Raw genomic sequence first — 25,092 nt, 5'->3', positions numbered from 1 at the left:
TGCGACGTTTCTGAAAACCTTTTAGTTGCTCTACACCCCATACGTATTTCATACGAAACACATTTTTAATGGGTGTTGGGGGGGGGGGATGCGTAGAGGGCGTTCCGGGAGCACCAGTCAGCCCACAAAAGTGCTCAGGCCACGGTCTGCAGGCAGGCGGCTTCGTCGGCGTCGGTCTTGAACTGCGTCCTGAAGAACTCCACTATTTTTCTTAGCGCACGCAGCCTTGAGAAGTCACCGTACTTGTTCATCGAGGCGCAGGTGTTCGAGAAGTCGTCGTAGTCAAGGTCGAATGCGGCGAGGCCGAACCGTTGCTCTGGCTGCTCGCCCTGAACTCTGCATAGCTGTCGCGAAAGTGAAAAAGATGAGGAAAATAAATTTCATGACACAAAAATCACCAAAATTACCGCCAATACCCTCATCGCCATTACCATCGGAAATACTATATCCCTAATTCAAATTATTATAGCCGAGTTGGGGGAGAGATGACTCCATCCATGACTTCTGTCACTTTTGCGCCAGTCTCGGGCAGGTTGGTCGAATTCCCTCGTTATAACGAATTTCCGCCTTGTACCAAATTACTGAAGCACGTTTCTCCGTCCGTCTCCGTGCCACACTGCCATTTATGTCACGCTGCACTTAGCATCGGGCAGGCAATCTGCCACTGCAGTATACCACCACTCGTCACTTAATTCAGTTAATTCACTGCCAAGAGCCCAAACTGGGCATTGGTCAGAGCGAAAGGAAGAGGGTGAGAAAATGATAAGAAAAAGCTACGGATATAAACGTTCAAAAAGGAAAAGGCTGACGAAGATACACACGGCCAAGACAGAAAGCAATGAACATAAAGAAAAGGCAGATGTAAAAAGCACAGTCATAACTTAAAATAAATATTTGGTTTGATTCTTGTGTATTTACAACAAAGCTTACTTCTCTTAAGCTCACTGACTTCCGCCATAATGCCCTTAGTTTTAACTAATGAAAATCTCAAATGAAAATAAAATCTCGCACTATGTTGGTCAGTGATGTGAGAGTTCTCTGAAAATGTGAAAAGGAAGTAGTTTGATGGCTTTGGATTCCTTTGTACGGGCTTGTATTTCACTCTTTTATCGGCTTTTTAAAGCTTCTTTTAAATTTCTTTGATTTCTATCCCTCCTTTGGGGTTGGCTAGGGGCACCTTGGAATGTGTGCTATATCGGTCTTCTATGATGAGACTCAACTCCACCGTCCGGAGTCGACCCCCTCCGGTAACGTGTTAGGAACGTGTCGTGTCCGGTCGCTGTGTTGAATGCAGCGAAAGACGCACACGGTACTTTAAGACTTCGTTTATTTAAAGCCGATGAGGGTGCGACCAGCGTCGACCGAGGCAGGAGCCGAACTGGCCGCCCGAAGAAAGGAGGGAGCGGAGAAGCGTCCACGGGAGGGAGTGGCTTCCCAAAACAGGAAAAGGATGCGGGGGCGCACCATGGGGGGGCATCTGGCGACAGCGTGCGACGAAGGGCAAGTGGTCGTTAGGAGGAGGATGCGAGTGGTCGTTAGGAGGAGGATGCGAGTGGTCGTTAGGAGGAGGATGCGAGTGGTCGTTAGGAGGAGGATGCGGGGCGCACACACACAAAAGCAATAAGGGGACACAACACTTCCTTCCCCCTTAGAAAGTTGCCTGGTATCGTGCAGGGGGTCGGCGCTCACGCGTGGAGGCGCGCTGGCTTTGTGCGCTCGGGGGAGAAACACTTGTAGGCTGGCTGTAAGACGCCGTGTCTCCTAGGTCTGTCCTGGGCGAAGTCTCTTCTTCCGGGAAGAGGTGCCAGGCTATGTGGGAAGATGGTGCACGTGTTCTCTCCGCTGGCGGACAGCTCTCAGACGGCGTCGTAAATCTACGCAGCTGGTTGAGATGTCGGCGTGCTACTGTGCCATGTATGTTGACGAGCCAAGAGCGCAGGCCTATGCGTCTGACAATTGTAGCTTCCTCCCAGCGTGGCTTTTTCAGAAACTGTCGGGCGAGGACGCGCTGCCCCTCATTAAGCGTGCCGCAGCGCGGAATTGCTTTTTCTTCCCGGAACGTCTCTGCCTTTGGCTCGGGGAGGATGGCTGTGAGCTGGGTTCGCATTTCACGCTCGAACATCATTTTCGAGGGGGTCTCGCCTGTTGTGCTCTGAACCGTCGTGTGCTGCTTGAAGAGAAAGCGCGCAAGGCGGCGCTGCAGCGAGCCTGTCTGATCTCTTTCAAGGGCGCGTTTTAGCTCGGCTACGTAGCGCTCGGCTTGTCCGTTTGTCGCTGGGTGGTAGGGGGCCGATGTAACTGATGAGATCCCGTTGTCGCGATAAAACTTGAGGATCTCCGCAGACACAAACGGTGTTCCGTTGTCCGACACTACCTTGCGCGGCAGGCCGAACGTTGCAAATAGTGATCGGAGGTTGTCAATGACTGCTGCCGAAGTCGTCTGTCCCATTTGCCTTATCTCAAGCCACTTTGTGTAGGCATCTACGACCACAAGGAAAGTGCAGCCCTCAATTGGTCCTGCAAAATCAATGTGCAGTGTGTGCCATGGTGTGTCTGGCTTTTCCCATTCTGGGACAGGAGCTTTCGGCGGGGCGCTCCGGCTGCTCTGGCAAGGCTTGCATTCTCGCACCACTGTTTCGATGTCGTTGTCAATGCCAGGCCACCACATGTAGCTTCTGGCACACTTTTTCATTGCAACGATGCCCCGATGTCCGGCGTGGATGAGAGACATAGCTTGTGCGCGTAGTTCTCTCGGCATCACAACTCGGGACCCAAATATGATGCAGCCGCGATGGGTGCTCAACTCTGTAGCTCGCCTGCGGTAAGCGTCGAAGTTGTCCCCTTTGAGTTTATGCACGTTGCCTTGTTGAACAGCTGTGTAAACTAGCCGGAGAGCTGCGCACTTCTGCGTAGATGCTGCAACTGTGCCTGCTGTAAGCGGAGGTTCTGGCAGTGCTTCGAACATCAGAACGTCTCCTGGTGGAAATGGTTCGTCAACAGTTGCGTCTAGTGGCAGACGGCTTAGCGCATCGGCGTTTTGATGTTTACTCCCATTGCGGTAGACCAAAGCGTAGTCGTACGCTGAGAGTTTGATGCACCAACGTGTCATTCGCGGAGACAAAGTTGGTGGCATAGGCCTTTGTGGTCCCAGAATGCCCAATAGCGGTCGGTGATCGGTTATAAAGGTCACCTTCCGGCCGGCAATGTACTGGTGAAAATGTGTCGCCGCGTAGACGATGGCTAGCCCTTCTTTGTCAAGTTGCGCGTAGTTGCGTTCTGCTTGCGACAACGTACGTGAGGCGAAGGCGATGGGAGCTTCCCTTCCTTGCTCGTCAGTTTGCGATAGAACCGCGCCGACTCCGTACGGTGATGCGTCGCAAGCCAAAAGCAGAGGCTTCCTTTCGTCGTAGTGGCGGAGGACTGTACATCTTCGAATCAGGTCTTTCAGGGCATCGAATGACTGCTGATGGCGTGGCGACCATGTCCATGTCACATCTTTCCGAAGGAGTTGGTATAAGTCGTTGGCCACGGTAGCTCTTTGTTCCAAGAACCGGTCGTAGAACGTCAAGAGTCCGAGAAAAGCCTGTAGCTCCTGCTTGTTTGTTGGAGCTCGTGCTTCTGTGATCGCTCGCACTTTGTCCTCGGTAGGGTGAATGCCTTCCGCATCAATTCGGTGTCCCAGAAATTGCACCTCTGGCACCGCAAAACTGCACTTCGATTTGCTTATGCACAAATTAGCGCTTGCTAGCCTTTCGAGAACGAGCTCTAGGCGCACTGCATGCTCTTCAGTGGAAGTGCCACTGATGATGACATCGTCAAGGTAGACACAAACTCCTGGGATGCCCTGAAGCACTGTCTCCATGAATTTTTGAAATATGGCCGGGGCTGCAGCTACGCCAAAAGGCAGTCGCTTGACTTTGTACAAGCCTTTCAGTGTGTTAATTGCCAATAATTCAGCAGTTGACTCGCTCACCTTCAGCTGCTGATACGCCTGGGTGAGGTCCAATGTGCTGAAGACTCTTGCGCCACGTAGTACACTGAATACTTCTTCAGGTGTCGGTAGCGGGTAAGAGGACGCTTTAGTCGCAAGATTGACGGTGCTCCGGTAGTCTCCGCAGAGGCGTATGGTTCCGTTCTTCTTGCGAACTACGACAAGTGGTGTGGCCCATTCTGAATGCTGCGCCGGCTCGATGACACCTTGCTGCTCCAGTTTGTCCAACTCTTTTTCAACTGAATCTCGGAGAGCAAACGGCACCGGCCTGGCCTTCAGAAATTTGGGTTGCGCGTTGTCCAACAACTCCAGTGTGACCGGGGGCCCTTCGTTTCCTGGAATCTCTTCCGAGAATACTCTTTCGTATTTCTCTTGCAGTTGCTCAACCATGTTCTGGCTCGGCGTCTGGTGTATGCCGCATATCATCACGCCTAGTGGAGAAAACCAGTTTCTCCCTAGAAGGCTTGATCCTGTGCCCTTCACAACAAGCAGAGGTAGCGTATGGGTCTGGCCGTTGTAGTTAACCTGCACGTTGGCAGAGCCCAATAGTGGCAGATTCTGTCCTGACCACGTTCGCAGGTGCGTGTCGTCTTGTTGCAGGGCGGGTGCGTCAGATGGCCATGAAGTTCGGAACGTGTCCTCACTGATCAGAGTACAGGCTGCGGCGGAGTCCACCTCGAACTTAATCAGCTGGTGATGTACGCTTACTTCTGTAAAAATCTTCGGTCGCGTGCCGAGATTCATGGTGTTCAGGTCGTACAACACAGATGGTGTTGCTGATGTTGTTCCATGGAGATCAGATAGCGGCGTATTCTCTGAGGCGTTGACGCTGTGATTAGGCTGGGAAGGTGACTTTATCTTGGCAAGTCTCCGTTTCGTAATGCATGCTCTTTCGATATGCCCTCGCTTGTGGCAAAAATTACACGTGGCTGACTGGAATCGACATCCCTGGGGGTTGTGTTGGTCGTCACACCGCCAGCAGCGTTGTGCCTTTTTGACCGATTTTACAACAACAGAAGGCTTGCGCACCTGGTTGCTTGTCTGGTGTACCGGCTCGGTGTTCCGGCGAATCCCTCTCTGCTGGTGACCGGCGCTCTCCGCTCGAACGGCGATGTCGTAAGCTTTGCTGAATGTGAGGTCCTTCTCAGCGAACAGGCGCTGCTGCAGTGACTCGTCACTCAGTCCGCACACAAATCTGTCGCGTAACATCACGTCCAAGGGAAGCATGGTGGTGTTAGCAGAAGAAGCTGCGTCTCCCTCCTGCCCGGTAGCTGTTGTCGACAGCGTTCCAAAATTGCAGTCGGCAGCGAGCTTCTTGAGCGCGGCTACGTAGGCGCTCACAGTTTCTCCTCCCAGTTGATCTCGTCGTTGGAAGCGAGCCCGGCTGTAGACCTCGGATGGCCTTGGGTCGTAGTGCTTTTGCAGCGCTTTTACGATGTCGTCGTAAGACACTGCTGCTGGTGTGCTTGGCTGAATAAGGGCGCAGACAGTATCGTAGGTCTGCTCCCCGCACAGCGTCAGCAGGTTGGCCCTCTTCAAGGCTGGGTCTGTGATGTTGTTAGCTTCAAAGTAGAACTGAAGGCGTCCAACCCACGATGACCACGATGAGCCGTTGAACTCTGGTATCTGATTGGGAAACCCTCGCGTAGCCATGGCTTGTCAATAGCGTTGCGTAGCGCGGGTCGAATCCACTTTCTCGTCGCCACTGTCGTGTCCGGTCGCTGTGTTGAATGCAGCGAAAGACGCACACGGTACTTTAAGACTTCGTTTATTTAAAGCCGATGAGGGTGCGACCAGCGTCGACCGAGGCAGGAGCCGAACTGGCCGCCCGAAGAAAGGAGGGAGCGGAGAAGCGTCCACGGGAGGGAGTGGCTTCCCAAAACAGGAGGAGGATGCGGGGGCGCACCATGGGGGGGCATCTGGCGACAGCGTGCGACGAAGGGCAAGTGGTCGTTAGGAGGAGGATGCGAGTGGTCGTTAGGAGGAGGATGCGAGTGGTCGTTAGGAGGAGGATGCGGGGGCGCACACACACAAAAGCAATAAGGGGTGTGCTGTGCGATGTCAGTGCACGTTAAAGATCCCCAGGTGGTCGAAATTATTCCGGAGACCTCCACTACGGCACCTCTTTCTCTCTTTCTTCTTTCACTCCCACCTTCCTCCCTTCCCTTACGGCGCGGTTCAGGTGTCCGCCGAGATATGTGAGACAGTTACTGCGCCATTTCCTTTCCTCAAAAACCAATTTACATTTAATTTACACAACAGAACGTTGAGAAAGCATTTCCCAGTTAAATAAAATGAGAAAAAGACCTCGTGGCTCCACCTTTTTGCAGAAGCCTTCTTCGTTGTCGAATGCCAGAACCCGCCGCTCGGTGGCGTGGCTAGCCAGCACGGCACCCTGTTCCGGGCTGTAGGTGAAGTGCTGCTCGAAGGCTGGGTCGTGGCAGATCTGGTGCGGTACAGAAAATGAAAACAAATTACGAGGAACTTTAGTGACTAAAGTGGTGAAAGGCGAAAGCCTGAGTGCTGCATTGTGCTACGCGATTGTTGCACATGTAGCGATGAAGGCTGCTACGAGTAAAGTGAGCGACTACACTTTCACATTCTGTTGGTGCATTAATTAACTGCTAATTAATGACGCTTAATCTTCGCCTTTAGGAGTGGAACGCGACAGCGTGTTGTAGCACTGCCAGGGAGTCCACGGAACGCCACCATCCGTACGGCGCAATGCCTTGCCCTTTGAACGCAACGCTTTTTGAGGAAAGGATATGGCGCAGTAATTCTCTGTCATCTCGGTGGACACCTGAACCGCACCGTACAGGAAGGGAAGAAGTCGGAGTGAAAGAAGAAAGAGGGGCCCTGATGAAGAAAATGAAAATATTATTTGAGGAAAGGAAATTACGCAGCAACTGTCTCACATATCTCGGTGGACACCCGTCGAAAATTGTATTTACGGAAAGGGAATTACGTAGTAACTGTCCCACATATCTTGATGGACACCCGAAAGGCGGGACACATTTTGTTCACGACAACAATTAGCCATTAAAGGCTTTCACCTTAAAAAAAAACTGGAATCAGGCATTGAGCACTTGTCTCTCTTTGCGGCTACGAAATTCCGTGGTATTTCCTTTTTTCTTAACCGAAAGGCTTTCGTAAACATCAGGAATATAGATACAGGAGAATGTATCATGACGGAAATATCTTAATTTGGTGCTTCTCACAACGGTTGAAATCCTCGTAATGGCCTCGAATGAGTAATTTATTAACTGCGAAATAATTTTAAATTAGTCAATTTAAAGAGCGATGTAAAGATACTAAGACTTGCGCAGCTCTGTTCCCAAAGATTAAAGCGAGGTGTGTTCTATCATTTCGCGCCGTTCAAATTTTGTTTTAAGATTTGATTAAATTTAAGTGAAACACCCAGCATGACATGCGAATGAGCGTTCGTGTTTAAAAGAGGTTTTTGTCCGAACGGCATCAGCCATGCTTATTAAGGCCAAAGTACGCACCCTGTACTGCGATGTCAGGCACAGTGTGTTGTTGCCAATGTAGCCAAGGTTATTTGTACACAGCAGCCTCCCATCAGTCTAGCCGATATGCTTAGCTGATGCGACCTCAAAATGAGCAGCCGCGAAATACTTAAACAAAAGAAAAACCATAGCACTCTTTTTCCAAGGCAACTGACTTGCAGAACAAGGCAAAACAGAATGAATAGAAAAAGAAAAAAAAAGAGAATTTTGTCACACCCCAAAAAATGAACGAACAAAAAAGAAACGAACAAGCGAAGAGCATAAACTGAGACACGAAGCCTCCAATACTCATAAAAGGTCACTTTTTTGTCCGCTATAATTATAAACCGGCCCTGGCAGACGTGTCACCCGAATAAACAATTGCCAAAGCTTCAATAAGTTCCCATATGTTTCGAGCACGATCAAATACGTACCACGTTGAGTTGAATTTGAGATCATTAAAAACGCCCGCAGCGGCTGAATTTCGATGCAGGCGAAATTCTAGAGGCCCGTGTACTGTGCGATGTCAGTGCTTGTTACAGAACCCCAGGTGGTCGAAATTTCCGGAGCCCTCCACTACGGCGTCCCTCATAGCCTAAGTCGCTTTGGGAGGTGAAACCCCAATAAACCAGACCATTGGAAAGTAATCCCCATATACACCAGAGATGCACTCCATTCAAGTCTTGGCCTTTCCAGGGCAGTGTGGAAGATTAATGGAGGCTCACCTCTGCGTAGCTGCCGAACGACGTGCCACTCGGGTTGTGGGCGCACCGCACCAGGAACTCCAGGGGGCTTCCAGGCAGTGGCGCCGTCCAGCGGCCCTTCATGGTGACAGAGACGGCCCAGAGCGTCCGCTTGTCCTTCCGGGTCAGCCTCGACAGTTTGCGGATGGTGTCGACCGCCATGGTCTGGAGGGTATACGCGAAGAGTGATCAGCAATGGCGCACCCCTACCGCGGCCGCTACAATTTTAGTGGCTACCGGTACTTCAATCACTGTGAGGTTGAGGCAGGTAATGTATTAAGCTACCGGCATCACAATAATGCTCCAGTAAAACACGTGCCACAGTTCTAGCCCGCAGACTGATTGCAACTCTGGTTATAGTACTGGTTGAAACTCCTCAATGTGCGTATAGTTCTAGGTGACTGCTTTTCGCGTTTGCGGATGCAGTTACAGCCCAAACAATGGAGAAACCTCTGCTTTATTACCGCAGGTGGTGCGACTCAATCATCATCATCATCAGCGTGACTGCCCCCCCCCCCCCCCCCCTGCAGGGCTAAGGCCTCTCCCATGTCTCTCCAATTAACCCTTTACTTTGCCAGTTTGGACATTGCATGCTTAGGTAACACATGTACAGAAAAATTTGTGAAGTGGTCATTGAAAGCATCCCCCAAGGCAGGTCCAGATAGTAACTCGCCATTTATCTTAAGCTCACACACCGGGTCAGGAACAGATGAAAGGCCAAGAACATGACTGAATTTGCTGTTGTATACTTTTCTCTTGAGGGATATTGGCAAACTGCCATTCATGATTTGACTCAATCATAGGTGAGTTTAAAAGGTTTCAGCCCACTTCTCCATTTGATCCTGACGTCATTTTTTTTCAGGTCATGCTCTCCACAGACGCGGTCACTACCTGAGAACCTCCAAGGCACAAAATTGTCTACAAGAAGATAATAGCGGGAGGCAGAATGAACAGACAAAGTATTCAGACCTACCAGGTCGTGCTGGTAGCTGTTGTTGGCTTCCGGGGGCCTTGTCAGAACCGTGGGAGGGAGAACGCGGCATTCGGTGAACTCGTTGTCGCCGGAATAGTAGTGGCCTTGGGCGATGACCACATCCGGCTGGTAGATGTTCCTGCGTATGCGAGAGGGATGCTCAGACTCTACTCAACTACGGCAAACCTGCACTAGGGCATGACTTCGTTGGGGCATGGGAGGTTCCAAAAATTTTCAGAGCGCTCTACGGTGCAACTGGAGCAGATGAGTTCCTTGTCCTTTTCTAGTTCAGGAGCCTAAGGGTAGAGGTGTTCTTTTTGTGCATACTGCACCTGGAGCAACGATCGCGTGGCGCCACCACAAGGCTCAGAAGGTCCAGCTGCAAAGTAGGCTGGATAGGAAGTTCTGTTTAAAACCTGACTTAATGCATGCTGGAGAGATTTTTCAATTGGTGATGGCTGCGCTGTGCTGAAAGGCGCTCCTTTGAAAGGGCCTTCATTGATATGACAATACTAAAAGACACGAGACAGGAAATGCATAATAGACTGAACAGCCGAGTCGTCAGCCGAAGGCACAGGCAAATAGGTGTGCTGGCCTTAGAAATCTGGTAGTGATTATCGCTTGCTTTGAATTTAACCGCCATCCAACCATGCAATGACACCCAACAGGGATGTGGTGCCACTGGGCATTTGGTAGGGTTTCTACCCCGGCCTCTGGATGGCTCCTTCCTCCACACCCTGTTCTCCTCAAGGTGAGATGTCTACGCAATCCTTGCTATGATGGCTGCAGTCTCCGATACCAAGTCAAGTCCTTCTGTCTAATCGTTGATGAGCAGACGCAAACCTCCCTCCCAGCGACTGCTCAAATTTGCGGCAGCACTACTCACTTAAAACTTCTTTCGTAGTGGTCTTCAAGGATGTAGTTGAGGAGGACCAAAGCGAAGAAAATGAAGGACGGGTGTCCGGCCGCCCTCTGGGTCTCGGCCTGGCTGTCCAGTTCCTGCAAAAAAAAAGTGCGGTGAAACGGCGCTTGCAGCAAACAGTGAGCATCCGATAGAAAAAAAAAGTATTCAGTTCGCTTGCGCGGCACCTATCGCCGTAACATTTGGGTATGAAAACCGAGCAAGAAGCGAATATCTTTCTCTGGCAAAGATTTCACAATGCACAGGGTTAGTCAAAAATTCCCATGCCACACAGTCGGCTTTTCAGCATTATATCCTAGCACTTAATAAACCAATAAAGCTATCAGGGTTCTCAGAGGCGAGAATGATACTTCTACCGTTTACAGAGGTTTTCAGCTTCGGGAATTTTGTAATTGCCCGGCTTTACAGCTCAAAACAGGCCCTGCGGCCTGGGAACTTTTGACCAACCCTGTACGAAGGCGAGGTCTCTACCACAGCGACTGGCGGGGTGTAGCTAACGATGCAGTAATTGAGCGTATTGCTCAGTTAGTGCATCGAAGTAGCATTACGCCGTATTGCTACTTCTTAGTTTCGTTTCTGTTCTACCATAATCGTTGTTTAATAGTGGGAACCTTCTACACATTGAGCGTCTGTCGATGTCCACTCAGCACACGAACAAATTTTTTTTCAAGACTGTACGCCCTGCGCTGCTCTCTAGACCGCGCAAAGAAAATGCTTTAAATTATCATCATCATCATCATCATCGTCATCATCAGCCTGACTACACCCACTGCAGGGCAAAGGCCTCTCCCATGTCTCTCCAATTAACCCTGTCCTTTGTCAGTTGCCGCCACTGTATCCCCGCAAATTTATTAATCTCATCCGCCCACCTAACTTTCTGCCGTCCCCTGCTACGTTTGCTTTCTCTTGGAATCCACTCCGTTACCCTTAAAAACCAGCGGTTATCTTGCCTTCGCATTACATGCCTTGCCCAAGCCCATTCCTCTCGATTTCGACTAGGATGTAATTAACCCGCGTTTGTACCCTCACCCACTCCGCCCGCTTCCGATCTCTTAAAGTTAGACCTATCATTTTTCTTGCTACAGCTCGCTGCGTTTTCCTTAACTTAAGCTGAACCCTCTTTGTTAGCCTCCACGTTTCTGCCCCATAGGTGAGTACCGGTAGGATACAGCTATTGTATACTTTTCTCTTCAGGGATATTGGCCACTTCTCTCTGTCTGTTGTCTGTCTTTCTCTGCTCTGTTAAGCACTGCTTTCTCTGGTAATTTTAGAAACAACCAAACTTCAAATTTCAAAAAGGCAAAATTGCGAAGACATTTCGGTGGCTTTTTTTCTATCACTTTCAACAGACATATTCGAGTTCAAGGAAACTTTTAGTGTTGACCTCACTGACCTCCTCCTGAATCTGATTAATTACAGGCAGTCTCAATCGGATCTTTTCGCCAGTGCATACCTTGAGGCAATCCATGGCCATGTCCACATCTGAGTCCTTCGGGTTTCTGGTGGGCGTGTCCAGGATGCCGAAATGGAAGATCTGGCGATCCCAGAAATAGCTGAGCGGCGACCGGCCGCTAACTTTTAGGTTGGGCTTGAGGTATTTTGTGTTCCTGCGTTATGTAACAATCACATCCACTCATTAGAGAGCTATTTAGGATCTTCATCAACATTGTCCTGCAGTGCAGTTGAGATATGAACAGCGCAACACTATGACGACAAGAACAAGAAGACCACACACACAACCCTGGGCGTCTGTGTAGTTTTGTGTGACTGATACCAAAGACCTTCGGTGAATTTCTTCTCAATTCCAATTTATTGTCAACAGCAACATCCACACATGGTGATTTTGCGGATGGTGGAAAAGGAGCCTCTAAAATAGGCTCGACCATCATGTGTGCATTCGACGTTCGAAGAGATCAGAAAGCGGAAAACGACCTTCACGACCACAATCATCACCATCATCGTCGCTGCCACGTTCGGATCATACAATCGGCTGTCCTCGATTACGCTTTGATCTCCTGGTATCGACGCACTATCCCACTGAATGTTTTAGGTTAGGCGTATTGTTATTCTGGTCATATCCATTTATTATTTTTAATTTCAGCCAAGTCTGAACATCTACACCACAGTTTTGATCTGAAACTCACGTTGTGTTCTGCCAGTGTTTCAATGTCAGGGCAATCATTCACCTCTCCCTCGCTTTCTGCCCTGTTAGCTCATGAGTGTTTGCTGATAAATTCCGGACAGACACATGGTTAACTACCGGAAAGGTGCTTCGGTTATACGGTTATACACTCTTTATTGATTACCGGTAATGTGTTTTTTTTATAATCTTGGATTTACATACAAAAGCTAGCCAACCCACCCCAATTGTTATTCGCTTGTTTATGTTCATATCCCTATCTGAATCTTTCGTAGTTTATAAGCAAGATACATATCTTTATAACTATCCTTCTAGTTGAACTTAGTAAAGCTTTGCTAAGTTCAACATGTATTACCAACTCGCCCAACTTTCTGCATTGCTTGATATCCTTCTAGACCCAGATGAAAACAAGTCCACTTGAAACGTTGGATTTCTAGTACCTTAATACTTGATGTAAATTGCTTCCAGTATAGTACGCTGTTCAAACTTAATTTCACTTAATTTTGTTCATTTTGAAGCCATTCAGCTTTGTGTCTCGAGATCCTGGAAAATTCGCAGTATTGTTTTGTCGAGTTTCAGTGCAAGGAAAACAGCAGTTCTGAATGACCTGAGAATTAAGCGATTGGCCTTCCTGTTCTAAGATTTGTCGCCATTTACACAGAATTGAATTCCTGAATTGAAACAACTAACGCACGGGCGAAGAAACGCAGCAGTAAACCGGCTTGGTAGTTTTTGTTCGGTTCGTAGGCACTAATAAGCCCCTTGGTGGTGAGTCGATTGCTAAAGGTATAAATGTACTTTTGACGAGGAGTGCAATAAAAAACAAAAACCAAATAGAAGCTCCAGTGTTTCGTGAATATTCTAGCCGAAAGCGCCTTTGTGAAATGCTGCAGAAGTCTGCGAGACACTTTTGCAGCGCATAGATGGGACGCAAGAGTGTCTGCAGTGCGGAACTCAGACAGGGATAAGCCTCTAAGTATGGCCCAGCCCTTAAAGGTGGCCGAACACTTGTGTAGGTTCATTGTACACCCTGGAAAGTTGTGGTTGGCGGTGCATTTCTGCTTAGTTTTAGTGATTTACCTCATTGTGTCATTGTATTTCCTTGGGATAATGCTTGCGTTTGTAATAAAATTTGCGCCCAAATGCTGAACAGAATATTGTGCTTATTTAGTGTTTGGTTGTGACTGCAGTGCTATTGTTTACTCCCCACCCCCGCTTTTTGTAGTACACTGAAAAGAAGGTCTTTAAGGATATTTGAAATAAATAAATTTGAATAAATGACAGATATATCATAAAATTAACTCATTACAAGTAATCAACTACTTGTAACGCGTTACGTAAAGCTATACATTCGCTTTTTTCGCGGCAGTCTCCTAATCCCTGATTTTTTTATATATATGGCGGCGGTCGCTTACTTGAAGGCGAAGGCGATGCCGAAAGCTGTGGTCTTATACGTGCTGTAAGTGTCGAGAAAGACCAGTAGGTCCTTCTGGAATCCCGCGGGATTCAGGAGCACATTGCGGCCGTCCTTGTACATCGAGTCATAGAAAATGTAGTCACAGAGACCATCCTCTGGGAACATGGCCCCGCTGCTTAGCTTGGACCCCATCGTGCACACCATGGGCCGCTCGTTGAGGACTGCACGAAAGAAAGACCGAAACTGTCATTCATTCATTCATTCATTCATTCATTCATTCATTCATTCATTCATTCATTCATTCATTCATTCATTCATTCATTCATTCATTCATTCATTCATTCATTCATTCATTCATTCATTCATTCATTCATTCATAGCGCCATGCATGGCTCCCAATGTCACTTAGCTCGTTGTCAACTGCTACTAAATTACTACTGTGCAAGTACACATGGCATCAGTGTCCCCGCTCGTTTACTTAGCTCGTTTGGCATTGCTATTGAAATAGTACTGAACAAATACTGAGAGCGTCGCCATCCGTTGATTGATTGGGGCAAAGTCGTGGCTGAGGACGAATGTGTTCTACGTCCTGGGCTAGGAATCGGTTTTCCCAGTTGGCTCACGCTGGGGGAGTCTACCCTAATAAAAATGGTCTATAGGCAGTCTATAGAGTTCTTAAAGACTCTATTGCCTTCCTATAGATATCTTTGTCTATTCATACTCCATGGAAAATCTATAGACAAAAGTTTATTAAAAATGTATGGCCATAAATCTAAAGATTGTCGATAGGTGATCTATAGCATTTGCATTGTACATAGACAGTTCTCTAGGATTTGTCAGTAGAGAGTTTATCTATAGACTTTACAGACAAAAGTATATGGGCAGTCTATCGACTGTGTAAAAATTTTTTGTAAGGGTAACGTACAGGGGCTAAAGGCTAGTCTGTCGGAGTAGGCAGATGTTTTCTAGCTTTGCCTCTGTTTTTGCTGCGGAATAGGGTATGCAGACGAAGCAACGCCACCGGCAATATTGTGAATGAGGGGGAAATAAGTTTATTTATTTATTTATTTCGTGTACCCTCAGGGCCAGAGGCATTATAGAGGGGAGTGGTTACAAAAATTTCAGAAAAAAATGTACAGTGCAGCAAACTAATTAGTAATACAAAAATGATTGCTCCTAGTTATGCATTATTAGCTGTTGGGTTCTTGGTGTGCTGGTTAATAGTATTTAATACACAAAATACAGCGCAGCAATACAGTGAAAAACAAACAAAACGCTCGTACAAAAAACAACAAGAATATAGAATTAAAAAAAACGAAAAAGATGATGCTCCTACTTATACAAAGTTTTCTAATGCTGTTTTGAAGCGTTGGTTGTCAGTAATGGTAGCGGTAGATGCAGGAAGGTGATTCCACTCAGCAGCTGTGCGCTGAAGAAATGACTGAAACATGGCATTGGTTTTGCAAAATGGAATTCCGACTTTGTTATTGTGATCTAGCCTTGATGAAATGTATTGGGGAGGGGAGATCAGTTCGTGGCGAAGTGAAGGATGATAAAATATCTTGTGAAAAAGTGAGAGTCTAAGGGCTTTACGGCGAGATGTTAAAGATGGCAGGCTGAGATTTAATTTCATTGCAGAGAGGCAGTTCGGTTATAATTACATACAATAAAACGAGCAGAATTATTCTGGACCATTTCTAATGAGTGAATTAGGTTTTGTTGAAAGGGATCCCGCACTGCTGCAGCATACTCTAGCTTTGAGCGGACCAGTGTCTTATATAGAAGTAGTTTTAGGGAAGAAGGTGCCTTAGAGAAATTACGTTTTAGATATCCCAGCATGCGATTAGCATTATTAATTACGTAAGAAGTGTGAATGGACCAAGTGAGGTTGCTAATAATATGGATACCAAGATATTTGTGAGAAGAAACAGGATCTAGAGGGACATTATTAAGGTGATAGGAAGGTAGCTGGCCGGAAGTTCTTGACACACGCAGAAATTTACATTTTTTGATGTTTAATTCCATTGACCATGATTGGCACCAAATACAGATAGCGTTCAGGTCTGCTTGAAGAGAAGATATGTCATAAGATATGTATTAACTCTATGTATTAACTGTTATGTATTAAGATATGTATCAACTCTTGAAGAGAAGTTGATACAGCCATAGCGCTCTAGAAGGAAAGAATGGAACCAAAAGGAAAAACGGAGCTGCAATACAACGGACTGACCGTCACGGGGTGAGAGAGTTGGCGGCGCAGTACTGCCTTTGGTTGTTGGCGGCGCAGTACTGCCTTTGGTTGTCTCGGGCACCGGAGGCAGCGTGGGCACAGTGGGGGCCACGCTGGAGATCTTCTGTGGCGTCGTCAGCTTGACGTAAATGATCGGCGTGCCGCGGTCGCCCAGGTCACTCAGGTCTTCCCTCTCCGCCTCGGTGGTAGAGGCTGAAGAATCTGGGAGGAAGTTTAAGAGAACAATAATATAAGAGAAATATACACATATAGTTTTAAGAAGTAGCGTACTCGTGATTATGTCCGCGATCGGGAACTCTCAGCGCTACACAGACGTCAAATTGAAGATGGTTTGGTTTGGTTTGGTTTATGGGATTTAACGTCCCAAACCGACTGAGGCTATGAGAGACGCCGTAGTGAAGGGCTCCGGAAATTTCGACCACCTGGGGTTCTTTAACGTGCACTGACATCGCACAGTACACAGGCCTCTAAAATTTCTCCTTCATAGAAATTCAACCGCCGCGGCCGGGATCGAACCCGCGTCTTTCGGGTCAGCAGCCGAGCACCATAACCGTTGAGCCACCGCGGCGGCAAATTGAAGATGGCCTGTGTTCATTGAATGCTGCGCTGTATTCAAGAAGAGACCACGCTCACCAAAAATAGACTTCTTATAAACAAAAACAAATATAAAATGATATAGAAGTCTTGTAATTACAAACCAATTTGTCAAACAGGCAGTGTGCGTCTACACAGACTTCTGTGAGTGGTCCCATAGGATATGTTAATTGCCATTTACTTCAAAATGATGATCGTGGAGTCTTTGGTGTAGACGTCACGGCGAGCATTGAGTAGCAGAAAAATTTCAAAATAAATTTTATACGCAGTAAGTGAGTATTTTACTGCCGGACAAGTTTAAACATGTACACTAAGGGCTGTTGCATCGAATTTTACTTAAAATAAAACTTTAGAATTGTCCGTAATGCCTCTTGAAAACCAAAATGCCCATCACGGAAACAACAAAAATAGCTTGAGCTGATGAGCAATCCATTCCCTACCGAGATACCTTTCTACAGTCATGACATCAAGTGAAATACGTTCGATTGATTCTATTTAGCGCAGTGAACTGGATCGCAGAAAAAACAAACACTGACGAAATACGAGCCACAAGTAGGTTTTACCGTGGGAAAGCGAATTTAAGTTCTTTGATGGCGGAACGAATCGCCGACCCGTCAAAGCAACAATTCGTTCTCAGACAACATTACATTTCATAAACATTTCAGCCCTGAATAGCCGAGCACCAGACCGGGAGAACGCTTGTATTTATTGCAAAACCGAAGGGAAACCGGCGGCACTAGGGATCGAACCCAGAACCTCTCGAATGAGAGGCAAAGGCTCTACCATAAGCCCACAAGGTTTTTTTTTCCCTTTTGTTGCCGGTCTTCGGCTTTCGCAAAACAAAGGCAGGAGTAGGTGCATAAGTGTTGCAGAAGTGTTGCCGAATTCCTATGAGAGGTCCAGGCTTTGTAACATTTAAATTCCCTAATTGCCATGAAGGGTTCTAGCTTGAGAGACACTTAGGAACGGGTTTATAGAACTTCTGCACTTCTACAAATTTGTGCATCCTTTCTCAAAAATACATACATACTCGCTAGGCGTGCTTCGGGATCACAGTAATACTCGGCCATACGATTAGCCCAGAAGGTCCACCATGTTTTTTTTTAATCTTGTCCAGTCCGTTGCGGCAACTAAAATAAATGGAATATGAGTCTGCCTACTAACCCAACTGTTAACCATGCCTAGAAATTCTGTAAAAGCGTTTTTTCACAGGGAAGTTGTTTATGAGCGTAATTTTTTCTCAACCTCTAATGAGATTGCAGCGTGAAAATCTACATCCGCAGATTCCTCCTCGAGACGCTTGTAGTTTTATGCTATTACCCGCCGCCGTGGCTCAGTGGTTACGGCGCTCGGCTGCTGACCCGAAAGACGCGGGTTCGATCCCGGCCGCGGCGGCAGAATTTCGATGAAGGCGAGATTGTAGAGGCCCGTGTGCTGTGCTATGTCAGTGAACGTTAAAGAACCCCAGGTGGTCGAAATTTCTGGAGCCGTTCACTACGGCGTCTATCATAGCCTCAGTCGCTTTGGGACGTTAAACCCCAATAAACCAACCAAACCAGTTTTATGCTATTTGTTTTCTAAAATGCACTCTAGCGAAGAATAAATTGCGGAAGCAAGATTTTGCTAGGCATCGGAAGATTAGATCATTCTTAACAGTATGTTCATATCAGTATTGTACAATATTACAGAGGCGCTTCACAATCAAAAGTGATGTTCAAGAAAGCTGGCTTGTCTTGTGAAAAAAAGTGCAGCTGTTCTTTAGTGAATGAAAACCAGCGCTGTCATCTCGTCTTCTTGTTCTGTCTGTACTCGTCTTTCTGCGCTTTCTGACCTATAAATTCGAGCCCTATTTCTATTTCGTATTTACATCCGCATCCTATTTACTAGAACGCAGGTCGTTGTGAACACAAACCGTTACTGCTTCTGCGGTTTAGAAGGGAGTTGCCGCTTCAGCAAGCAAGCCACGCCACAACTCTCGGCAATAAATGTCATCAAAGAGAAAGCGTGCCGTAAGCTTGAGAACACTTGGCGCAAGAAGCAGTTGTGACTTGCAGGGTGCTTTATCCCTTACAAAAAAGTTTTAGACAGTCTAGTGTGTCTATAAACTTCTGTCTATAAAGTCTATAGACTTTCTATAGACAAAAGTCTACAGGCAATACAAATGCTATGACAGTCTATAGACAATCTATAGATTTATGTCCATACACTTTTAGTAGACTTGTCAATAGGCTATGGATAGACAAAAACAATATCTATAGGAGGTCAACAGAGTCAATAAGAAGTCTATACACTGTCTATAAACCATATTTATAAGGGTAGATACAAGTGATTCAGACGTTTATGCGCCGTCAGCATTTTATCCACACATTAGGAATGAACAAAGGAGAAATTGCCGCTGCTTCGCAGTGGCTAAGGAGTTCCCCTGCTGAGGATGATGTGGATCTAAGCGTAGCCGTGGCTTCCGCTTTTCGATTTGGAGAAATACGCTAACACCCGTACGGTGTCTGGAATGAGTGCGCGTTAAACAACCAAAGGCGGTCGAAATTAATCCCCTGCTCACTACTGAGGCATCCCTTACAGCTCACGTGCCACTTTGGGGCGATGAATAGACATCGAAGGCATGACGAAATTGACCTGCATCCGTTAAAACAGAGACTACTTTGATTCGAAGAGGAACTTTATAATATAGAAGGGACCGCGACAGCAGACGATTTTAAAATAAAAAGCAATGATGCCTACTATTTTTGGCCTGTGGAGCTCTGAGGCTGAGTTAGACTGTCATTCAACAGTTCAGACTGCTTACCGCTCATGAGTATTGCGACACAGACGACGGCCGCTGTAAGGAGCACGAGGAATAAGACAGCGGTCATGACTGTCTTCAGCAAGGTCGGCTTGTCCCTGTGGGAAGCAAAATGTGACGAAAGGTGGCAGCGAGAAATTAAGAAATGTGTGTCATCGTTGTTTTTGTAAATGCGGAACTCCCCGCCATTGCTCGTCCAACTTCTTCTCCACTTCAACGACCAGCTTCTCTATGGCTTAACAATGCCCAGTATCTACTGTAATGATTTTCACGAATGATTTCTCGCTCAGTTGTACGAAGTGGCATGGAATTGCGGGTCGCAACACTGGATAGAATGTTTCCTCGAGTGAACAGTGTCTACGAGATTTATAGAGTTGAATATTTATAACAAAATCCGACGATTTTTTCAGAAGTCTCTGAAGTTTTACTACACACTTTAGAGCGGCGTGATTGAACTGCATTCCGCACGAAATTTAATTGCCTTACAGGCAAGTAATTTTCAATAAGGCTAAAATAGGAGGCTTCCTTTAATCAGTTAGAAGTAAGTAAGTAAAGTATCAGTAAATTTTTGAAGCACGACTTAGGCTGTGAAATCTGCCTTAAACATTTACCGTTGCAACTTGTACGTTAAAAACTTAGTAGTTTAATGACTGCCCAAATTCGGCGATTTTCCAGCACGCTGACGACTGGAAACAAGCAGAAAACATTTTTGTTCAGGATGCGAAAACTGTCGAGGTTTCAATTCTAGTCGTGCACTTGACCTCACAATTACGATTGTAGAAATCACTGTCTTATTGTATATTTATTCTGCTTTGAAAGTTCTTCGTAATAGCTTTTGACTAATTGCACGGTAAAGCAACAGCGAACACACCTATAAACAGCCGAGGCCACACCAGTGTATTTAGCCAAGCTGGCCCTTTAGCAGTCAAACTAATTTCCCAAAAATGTACCAAAATCTGCTAACTATTTTGGTCAGTTTTTGGCGACAATGACTTGTCAGGCTTAAAACAAGCACTAAAGGCACGAAACGCGTTTTTCATGAAAACATAGCGCCATCCAGCGTTCAGAATTGAAACCAACTAAATTTTCGACCGTAATGCCCGTTGCACATGATGCGATTCTTGCCACAGCGCACTGCGATTTCAGCCGCAATGCGACAGAGGGGCACGCCGCTCCTGTCGCAGAGCGGCTGCGGCAGGCTTCCAACCAATTGGTCGCACGCCGCACAGTCGCAGCGATCGTTGCGAACTAAGCGGCCGTCAGCCAATAGAATTAAGAGGTGCGACATCACAGGAAACGACGTAGCGGAAGCCGTCGAAACTGCACCAGAGGTATTTTCACTTTGTTTGGAAGCGCTGCCGCATGCGCTGCCGCTTTCCTTCCTCCATGCCATGGAGCTCCATGCACTGCCGGGTCTGTTGATTTCTCAACATGCCACGTGCATTATTTAACGAGCTGCTCATCGTAGTTGCGTACAAAAGCAAAAACTTAAGAATACCTTCTTTGCATAAAGTACTTGATATTTTAATAAAAATACATTAATTGAAGAAAAAATTAAACTTAAGCGTTTTCTCCGTTTATTATTGGTAAAATATGCCGGTGCCGCTCGTGCCGCACCAAAAAAAAATCGCAGGCGTCGCAAGCATGTGAAAGGGCTGTCGCGACTGGCGCTGCTGCGATACTGCGACTGGACCGAAGTTTTTCGTGCGCGTCGCATCATGTGAAACGGCCATAACTCGTTCTTATAGCGGTGGAAACAGCGCAACATCGGGCTGGACGAGTGTGACTCGTCATTGAGGATATTGGCACAGTCTCCCATGACGGGCACAAATCGGGGTTGGTGGTTAACGGGCGAGGCTTCGCAGGTGTGTGCGATGGCATCATACACATGGAAATATGAAGCGGGTGCTCTTCTCTCGCACCATCACGAAAGCGATCCGCGATCAAACTAATGTCATGCTGCCTAATAAGTTTTTCAGTGGACACGGTGACAAACAAAGAGGAATGTTGCCCTGTGGAACACCATGGCAGCATTACTTACAGCTTATCTTTCCAGACTGAAACGGAACGATAAGAAGGTTTATCACTCAAGTTGAACGCTCTAAGAGGGAGTGCACTGTGTAAAGAATAATCCTTCTCCTACAGAGAAAGAATCCGAAGAAAACTCCTCCTATGAAGAAATTCTTATCTTTGACGTCTTTGACTGCACCTACGTTGGTAAAGCAGCGTGACAGAACCTCACAGGCGAGGTCATAACTCAAGAATACGTTTTCTGAGAAAAGGACTCATCAGGTGCAGGTCCATAAAACGTTAGGAAAGTGGTTTCGCCAAGAGCATTAAATAAGGCGTTCGCATTTGAGTCTTGATCGGTAGTAGTAAAATAGAAGCCTAGGTGATAATGGCAACAATCACATATTAGTTCGGCCGAGAGAGGTGACTGTAATGAGCGCGTTCATGCGCTGACCCGAGAACTCTCCTCCTGGACCCCGGATGATGAGGCACCCAACCCTGCGCAAGAAGCCCCATCAGTCCTCTCTACATATCACCAACTCGCCACATTTTACAAATTCAGCCGCATGACACTGCCACCACCCCACAGTACCTTGTCGCCCTCATCCAGCGCCACATGGCGACAATTACAGACAGGCTGTTTTATTTCCCCCCAACCATCTCTCATGCTTTCACCCCACCTTTCCTCCTGAATGTACCACCTGTGGCGCGCCCAGATCGACACTTTTCCACTACCTTTGGGAATGTCCTTCCCCAAAGGCAGTATCCCCCATCCCCAATCCCACCCATTCTTCCTGGGAGGCTGCTTTACGGACCGCTCAGCCCGCTGGCCAGAAATGGCTGGTGGATCGGGCTTTACGTGAAGCACTAGCCCGTGGACTCCTGAACCAGTAGGGGACCACCCTGGAAGATTTTTTTTTGTGTGTTTAATAAAGTTGTTTCCAGATATTAGTTGTCGCGTTCCGATAACGAATCACAGCGATTCGATAGCTTTCCTCCGTCATATTTCGACAGCACTCAGTAATACGCGGAGCATGCAAAAAAAAGTATATAAAGGATATGCGGCGAGTTTATCAGAATGACCTGATGGCAAGGCAATAGTGTCGAAGACGAGTATAATAAGATCATAGAAAGACTATAACAGGTGGAGTATAAGGGCGGTTGGGTATATGTATGCTCGTACGTTACAGCTTTCACAGCGTGCAGATTCGTAATGAATATGAAGGTGATCACTTTAGAACTAACCTTCTCTGATAAAGTGCTCAACAGGAGCTCATATTAGCAGGAATACCAAAGAAAATACATGAGCATGACTCGCTCGTGTATGATCTTGAACGTCACTTTTTAGTTCGCTAGTACGAGCCCCACTCGCAAATTTCGTCCTTGTCGGTGTGTCCGGTCTATCGAAGATGGACAAACTGCCCACTGTGGCGTGTTAGCAGTTCAATTAATGATTGTTCGCGAGGGGCTGCTGGGTCTCGAAAGCGCCACCGGTGTCAGCACTTGCCATCGCAGGGCAGTGGAGCATCGCTTAACCGCTGCACCACTGAGCCAGGAGTGGTATGAGGAGTCCCAGCGTTCTAGGAAAGTAGAGAATGATCGACTCCGCATATATAGGCATTAACCTAATAACACTATATAGTGTAATAACCGTAAGGCGGAGCTTAAGTCCGAATACGCCCATTTTTGTCTGAAGCCTGCTTAAACTTGAAAACCGAGCCTCGAATCGCAACCTAAGCGAAAAAAAAAACAAAGTGTTTGCGCACCTAATATTCGCATTCGGCTTATTCACGCGAAATTGTCCGTCATTTTTTTTAACAGATGGCGTGCTCCCCCCACTAGAAAATGAACAATTCTTTTTTGAGCGAGAAAGTTTTGATCATCTTCATATTGACGCTTACTCTCACACTCTTATGCGCTACGCCGTAATATGCTCCAAGGGCGTCTCAGGCTGAACCGGTTTTAGACACCGCCACCTGTCGGCGAAGTTGCGTACTTGTCGACATGTAAGACTCCGTCTGGCTCTGGGCGGCCTCTGGATACGGGGCGGGCGCCACAGGCGTGTACGGAGCAGGCGCCACGGGCGTGTAAGGGGCAGGCGCCACGGGCGTGTAAGGGGCAGGCGCCACGGGCTTGTACGGCGACGAAGCATACGCAGTTTGTTTCGCCGTTCCATACGCTGGCTGCTGCGCCGGTTGAAAGGCAAAGCGCATGTTGTTCGGCTGAGCTAAGCCCCCAGGGGAAGGGTAGGCACCGGTGTTCGCCATTGGACCGCACAACAAGCTGGCAACCTGCGGAAACGAAAAGAGGGAGAATTATGCCGACACTTGTTCGATGACCTTAACTAGCACTGCGAGCGAACTGGAACAAGGCGGGAGATGCGATGAGCGCATACATTTAAAGAGACGCTGAGGTCAATTTTATGTTTAAGGTCGATTAAAACGAAATACAAATCAATCAAAAGTGCATAACAAGTTTGTACAGTAGCAGGTCCCAAGGTAAAACAGTCTGGGGGACCTCCCGTCAGAAATACATGAGTATATGTAAACAAGTTTCGCAGAGGAGTTGGAACAAAGGTGTAAATTGAATTGAAATCTATTAGTATAATTTTCGGCAATGAATAAGTTATGCAATAGTTAGCGGGCATAATTATTCAGTCAAAGAAAACAAAGGCACAAAACAGCGAAGCGTAAGAGCATAAGACAGAACACAAAAAACGTCAAATACCGATGGGTAGAGATTAGATGCCGAGATTATGGCATAAGAAGCGGATACAAATCAAAATTTTCGAAATGAGGAACAAACTGAGCGTTTGCTGTCGGAGTGGAGAACAGGAAATGAGATTACGGCAACCTTGTAATGAAACCAAGAATAATTTCAATGACAGCGTAAATATTACGAGACTGAAAAAAAAAAAAAACGAGAAAGCATAATACAGGTATACCCACCGCGAAGAGTTTTCGCTGTAAAAAGAGTTTGTCTTTTTCTAGGCGCGCACACTCCGGAGGCTAGGTTCTGTAACGATCCTGTTCCAAAAAGTTATATCACACAATTGTTCAAGATTTGGACGACACGGGTTTGAAGGAAATGACGGCAATATTTTAACATGTAATTTTGCCACAAGATATTCGTCTTTACCTTTAGAAAAACTCCAACACATCCACCCAGACTTCTAGATGTGAGTTTTCCCAAAACAATTTTGTATCATACCCAGTGTCTCTTCGAGACCGAGTGGGGCAATAGCGTCTAGAACACAGTGACCAAGATGGCGCAAAAACTTTCTCACAAGGCACAACAGGAAGCACTTCATATGAGAGTTGTTCGCTCTTGCGTGCTAAAAACACTAGGCATACGTCTTCGGGGTGACTTGTAATCCTGAGGGGAACATGTAATGCAGGCGCTCAGTCAGAGGCAGCTGCTAGTACGACGTGTGATGGACGTGTGACAGCGGTGACTGCACTACCGAAGTTACATGTTTACGCAATGTAAGTGAAAGACTTAGTTCGTTTCGGAAGCTCTAAAAGAAAAAAAAACGTGAAGTCGTGCTTTAGTAGTATTTCTGCCGCAGACACTGGCTCAAAAGGTAACGTATATTTCCCATTAACAAAATCAGTCGCTAGGCAGAGTATAGTCTTCGGCTGTCAATACTGTGTTCACACAACAAATTCCCCGCCTTACGGTCCCTCTGCAAACCAATAAGCTACCGTACTTAACCTGCCCTGGTGCGCAATGTTTGAGATAGCCA

At 46.9% G+C, this 25,092-nt stretch overlaps 1 protein-coding gene across 1 annotated transcript; it reads right to left on the bottom strand.

Annotated features, from left to right (window-relative positions):
• Positions 1–134: 134 nt before the first annotated feature.
• LOC149348787 (uncharacterized) lies at positions 135–23,614 on the bottom strand. The gene is made up of 11 exons (XM_089585907.1): positions 23,344–23,614; positions 21,379–21,394; positions 19,341–19,435; positions 15,923–16,144; positions 13,691–13,913; positions 11,589–11,742; positions 10,100–10,212; positions 9,214–9,352; positions 8,223–8,405; positions 6,312–6,437; positions 135–344 (listed from the first exon to the last, which is right to left on the bottom strand). Exons 1-11 carry the CDS (start codon positions 23,612–23,614, stop codon positions 135–137), a joined length of 1,752 nt encoding a protein of 583 aa, XP_089442033.1.
• Positions 23,615–25,092: the final 1,478 nt, after the last annotated feature.

The sequence above is a fragment of the Amblyomma mixtum genome, chromosome 4, assembly GCF_055824585.1.
Source record: "Amblyomma mixtum isolate Tamu chromosome 4, ASM5582458v1, whole genome shotgun sequence".
In the NCBI taxonomy this organism is placed as follows: domain Eukaryota; kingdom Metazoa; phylum Arthropoda; class Arachnida; order Ixodida; family Ixodidae; genus Amblyomma; species Amblyomma mixtum.
The sequence above is the reverse complement of the archived record's forward strand: the minus strand, read 5'-3'. Positions and strand labels throughout refer to the sequence as shown.

Excerpts from the sequence above, each read along its gene's own strand:
- LOC149348787 (XM_089585907.1), bottom strand. The coding sequence starts at position 23,614 with ATGGCGAACACCGGTGCCTACCCTTCCCCTGGGGGCTTAGCTCAGCCG. Across the intron at positions 13,914-15,922 it reads AACTCTCTCACCCCGTGACG|TCCTCAACGAGCGGCCCATG; the intron begins GTCAGTCCGTTG and ends TCTTTCGTGCAG. Across the intron at positions 345-6,311 it reads AAGAAGGCTTCTGCAAAAAG|CTATGCAGAGTTCAGGGCGA; the intron begins GTGGAGCCACGA and ends CTTTCGCGACAG.